Source organism: Trichinella spiralis (genome assembly GCF_000181795.1).
Source record: "Trichinella spiralis strain ISS 195 chromosome Unknown Scfld744, whole genome shotgun sequence".
NCBI lineage: Eukaryota > Metazoa > Nematoda > Enoplea > Trichinellida > Trichinellidae > Trichinella > Trichinella spiralis.
In genome coordinates this window covers 760-5,071 of record NW_003527683.1, presented here as the reverse complement: position 1 = coordinate 5,071, position 4,312 = coordinate 760, and the positions used below count along the sequence as shown (strand labels likewise).

Here is a 4,312-nt window from a genome sequence, read left to right as displayed (position 1 = left end):
CTTCGAATTCAGAAGTTGTACGTTTCTACGTCACACACAGAAACATATAATTTGTACTTTTCTGCAATGAACTCGGCAGTAATTTTAAAGTCAGTAAATCAACCATTTGTTTTGATTATTAAAATGCAGAATAATTAGAAAGGATTTACGGTGAATTTGTTTTCTCATTTCACTGTTGTAAAACATAGCGAAATGAATATTATTAAGTTCAAAAAGTGAAGTTCTTGTTCAGCGGTTGGCTGTTTCGATAATATTGTTCGTTATGGTGTGAAATTGAATAGATGTTGTTTTGTTTGATTTGATAGACAAATCGAACTTCATCCCATTGTGCTTGCTGACGACGAATGTTGAGCGCTGTTCAACGGAACATCGTCGCTGTGCAGAGTCAGATCACGGCCGCTTGGAATTGTACCGACCCTGCGTTGCGTTTTGGTTCAATTCCAAGATTGGTGGCGGTCAGCAAACGCAAACCTGTGGTCGACATTTGTGCCGCCTACGCAGCTGGTCAGCGTCACTTTGGTGAAAACTATGTGCAAGAGTTGATAGAAAAGGCGAACGACGAGCAGCTGCTTGTTGCCTGCCCTGATATCCGCTGGCACTTTATTGGTCATTTGCAGTTGAACAAGGTGCGCAAGTTGATCGAAAATGTTCCCAATTTGCACGTGGTCGAAACGGTCGACTCGGTGAAGCTTGCTGAAACGTTGAACAGAGTTGCACGTGGTCGAGTCGACCAAACTTTGTTGGGCAAGATCAACGTGATGCTTCAAGTGAATACCAGCGGTGAGATTCAGAAGCACGGATGTGAGCCGGAACAAGTTCTACAACTGGCTCGTATGGTTGTCCAAGATTGTCCATTTCTACAGTTGATCGGTTTGATGACCATCGGTACAGCGTCCAGTTGTGCAGAAGTTGCCCGTGGTGAATTTTCAAAATTGTTTCAAATCCGCAATCAGATATGCACTGATCTTGATTGGGAAGTGGGCCAGCTGGAACTTAGCATGGGAATGTCAAATGATTTTCAAGAAGCAATTTGCTGCGGTAGCAGCAGCGTACGAGTGGGTAGTGCTATTTTTGGTTCAAGAGATGCAGATGGCGAACCACAATCAATAAAATAATATTAAAATTAAGAAATTCATGAAATACTTATATTTCAATGCTGTTCCATTACATATTACATATTGTTATTGTTATTGTTATTCTTATTATATGCATAATAATCATTTGCCTCTATACCTTCTTTGTGAAGAAATTTTCAGATCAAATCCTAGATATGGAATACAATTCTATTCCATACAGCAAGTTGTGTAAAGAGGCTGAAAACAGCGAACAGAATTTGGAACAATCGAATCCAGTTGCAACTGAGTTAAGGATAAGTAATGAGATGTTAGAAATAAAAAAGATTTTACAAGAAGCTGAATTCAAAAAAATATATATATATATTTAAGGTATGAAGATGAACTGTGTTGAATCATTTCGAGGTTCCGCTTATATTGAGATGAATAAAACGAAAATATTATGTACAGTGTAAGTAAGTTTCGATGAAGAATTTTCAAGAGTGTTTTATGGAATGGTGAATTTGATTTCAGCATTGGTCCACGTGAAGCGCACAAAAGTTCCGAGGATAGCATGGGCATGCTGTTGGCAAATTGCGGCAAATTGACGGTTTCGGTTCGATTTGCCCCATTTGCCAAAACGCCACGATTACAACGTCGTCGCAAAGAAGTCGCCCTGAGTGAGGAACAAAATTTAGCTACACTTATACAGCAAGCATTCGATTCAGTGGTTCTCGTTGAAAGGTATCCAAAAGCGGAAATTGTATTAATTATTTCCATTTTGCAAGATTCAGGCAATGGTGAGTGGATTGAATTTAGAAATAAAATTCGACATTTGAAAATTGATTAACACCTAGTGAGAGAAATATTATTACAGTGGAAAACATTTTTAGAATGTTATCGTGTCAATATATATATATGTGAAATATGTCAACTTGGTCATTATTAGTGATTAGCAAGAGAAAATTCAAGAATAGTATCATATTTGACCTGCATGTATATAATAATAATAATAACAGTGTGAGAAAGTTTACTGGAAATAATAAATTAACTGAAAATATCAGTTTGTATTATCTAGGCATGAGTTTTCACTGAACCATGTATGTCTCTCTACCGTACTGAGAAATAATACTGATGAAGATAAGAAGTGACATTTTACTTTTACAGTTACAATCTAAAACAATATGAAAAAAACAAAATGTAGAATAATTGCTTTATGAAACAATTAATTTCTTGTTGTTCTATTAATTATCACTATTCATTGGATGTATACGAAAAGTTTCCTCAATTGTCTACCTGCCTGTATTATATTATTCTCAGTCATATATGTATATTTTTTTTTCTTTGGTTTAGTCCTGTGTGCTAGTTTGAATTGTTGCACAATGGCTTTAGTGTCAGCCGGTATTGAAATATACGACTTGTTAACATCCGCATCGGAGACACTGGAAGACAAAAGCGACAACGGCACGTTGACCATTGGTTACATGGCAAAACTACACCAACATGCGCTTACTGAATTCACTGGCTCCGCATCACCCCAAACTATCCGAAAGGTATATATATATATATTCAGATTGTATTTGATTGTTTTGTTTTTTTTAATTTCACAGATGATGACAAGATTGGAAATTCGGTGCACGGAATGGCGTACATGGATGGAGAAGAAAATACGAGCCCAGATGCAACAGTAGATATTTTTTGATTGTATTTTGAATGAATAAATTTTTTAAAAATAAGTAACAATCGATTTTTCTATAAAAATGCAGAAACCATAATTGTTTATAAATAAATTTAAGGTAAAAATGCATTTAATTTAACCGGCTGTATGTATGTATGTTAACAATTGTTGATTTGTTGTTTTTGCTTTGTTGGTGGAACAAGAAACAGAAAGATGGATAATTTTCAAAGAGAAGACGAACAAGAAGGGAAAATGGAACGAAAAAATAGGATTAAAAATATAAAAAAGCAAATAATATTAACAAAAATATGATGATTTTAAAAAAGAAACAGGGTAAAACTGATGATGAAATTATGAATAACAATTTCAACAGCACTGATGTAAAGAAGTGGTATTATGATTGTTAACATGTTGATTATTGCTGATATTATTACTGTTATGGTGAGAATTTGGAAAAAGCAGTTCGGCTAAACGAGATCGAAACTCGTCGGTGTGGTAGATGAAAATGGCCGGCAAGAGCAGGGCAATGAGAACCGGGCAGACGGTGGATATTTGCCAAAAGTATTTGTCGTCGACGAAAAAAGCAACCCTGGGCAAGGTGAACAGTGCTGCCAGAGCCAAGCCCAAAGTGACCAGGCCGGGCTGGGCGAACAAGTTGGACGGGATGTCGGCTTTGAGCAGTGAAGACGGGGAGGAATCGTGGTCGACGGCGCCGTTGGCCGACAACGAGGCGAGCAATTTTCGACGACAACGTATCCGGCTGATGATAGCCCACAGGCCGGCCGTGACCAACGCCAAAATGATCACCAGCGTGTATATCATGTAAACCGGCGACGTGTCCAGCATGAGCTGGTATGTGCATCGGGTGGCCAGGGCGATGCTTTCCTTCTGCGAGACGATCACCGATGTGACAATGGCGTCGGCCGACGCGGTAAACAGCCTCACGGCGACCAAAATTGGTAAGCTGATTCGTCGACGTTCATCAAGTGAAGGGAAATTTGAATAATGGATCGCTCGGGTCGAAGCCATCAACGCCACCGACCATGACGGTGCGAAGGACAAGAACACCAACACCCAGGTGAAGACGATGCAGCCGCAGTAGTCGTGCAAAAAGTGCTCGTCGACCGCCTTCAGCGTGCTGAAGATGGCCATCGCCAGAGCCAGCAGACCGTTGCTTGTTATCAAATTGCACACTGCCCAGTTGAGCTTGGTTCGCAGGTTGGCGTACTTGCAGAACAAGAACACGTAGACCAGGGTGGACAACGTTGCGGCGTAGCCGACCACCGCCCTGGCCGTGTGACAGCCTTGTGAAAAGCTGTCCGTCGCCATTGTCTGCGACCATTCAACACGACCATCGGTGGACATTATTTCTAAAGTTTACCTACTGTTGAATGTTACTGAATTATCTGTCTGTCCGTCTGTCCGTCTGTCTGTCTGTGGAATGGTAATTATTATTTATTACAGTATTCTTCGTTTGGTGCGATCTATCCGAGCAAAATAACAAATAATAACCCTAAACAACTACTGACTAACTATTATTACAAGGCATACTGTGGTCAAATTCCAACTTTGTATGTTGCGT

The 4,312-nt window shown here is 39.5% G+C and overlaps 2 protein-coding genes across 2 annotated transcripts; one reads left to right on the top strand and one right to left on the bottom strand.

The window, feature by feature from the left end:
- The first annotated feature begins 344 nt into the window (after positions 1 to 344).
- Positions 345 to 1,115, top strand: Tsp_12629 (pyridoxal phosphate enzyme, YggS family). The gene has a single exon (XM_003370444.1). The coding sequence runs from the start codon at positions 345 to 347 to the stop codon at positions 1,113 to 1,115; it is 771 nt and encodes a 256-aa protein (XP_003370492.1).
- A 1,981-nt stretch (positions 1,116 to 3,096) lies between these two features.
- Positions 3,097 to 4,095, bottom strand: Tsp_12628 (conserved hypothetical protein). The gene has a single exon (XM_003370443.1). The coding sequence runs from the start codon at positions 4,093 to 4,095 to the stop codon at positions 3,097 to 3,099; it is 999 nt and encodes a 332-aa protein (XP_003370491.1).
- Positions 4,096 to 4,312: the final 217 nt, after the last annotated feature.

Coding starts and splice junctions, on each gene's coding strand:
- Tsp_12629 (XM_003370444.1), top strand. CDS start 345: ATGTTGAGCGCTGTTCAACGGAACATCGTCGCTGTGCAGAGTCAGATC.
- Tsp_12628 (XM_003370443.1), bottom strand. CDS start 4,095: ATGTCCACCGATGGTCGTGTTGAATGGTCGCAGACAATGGCGACGGAC.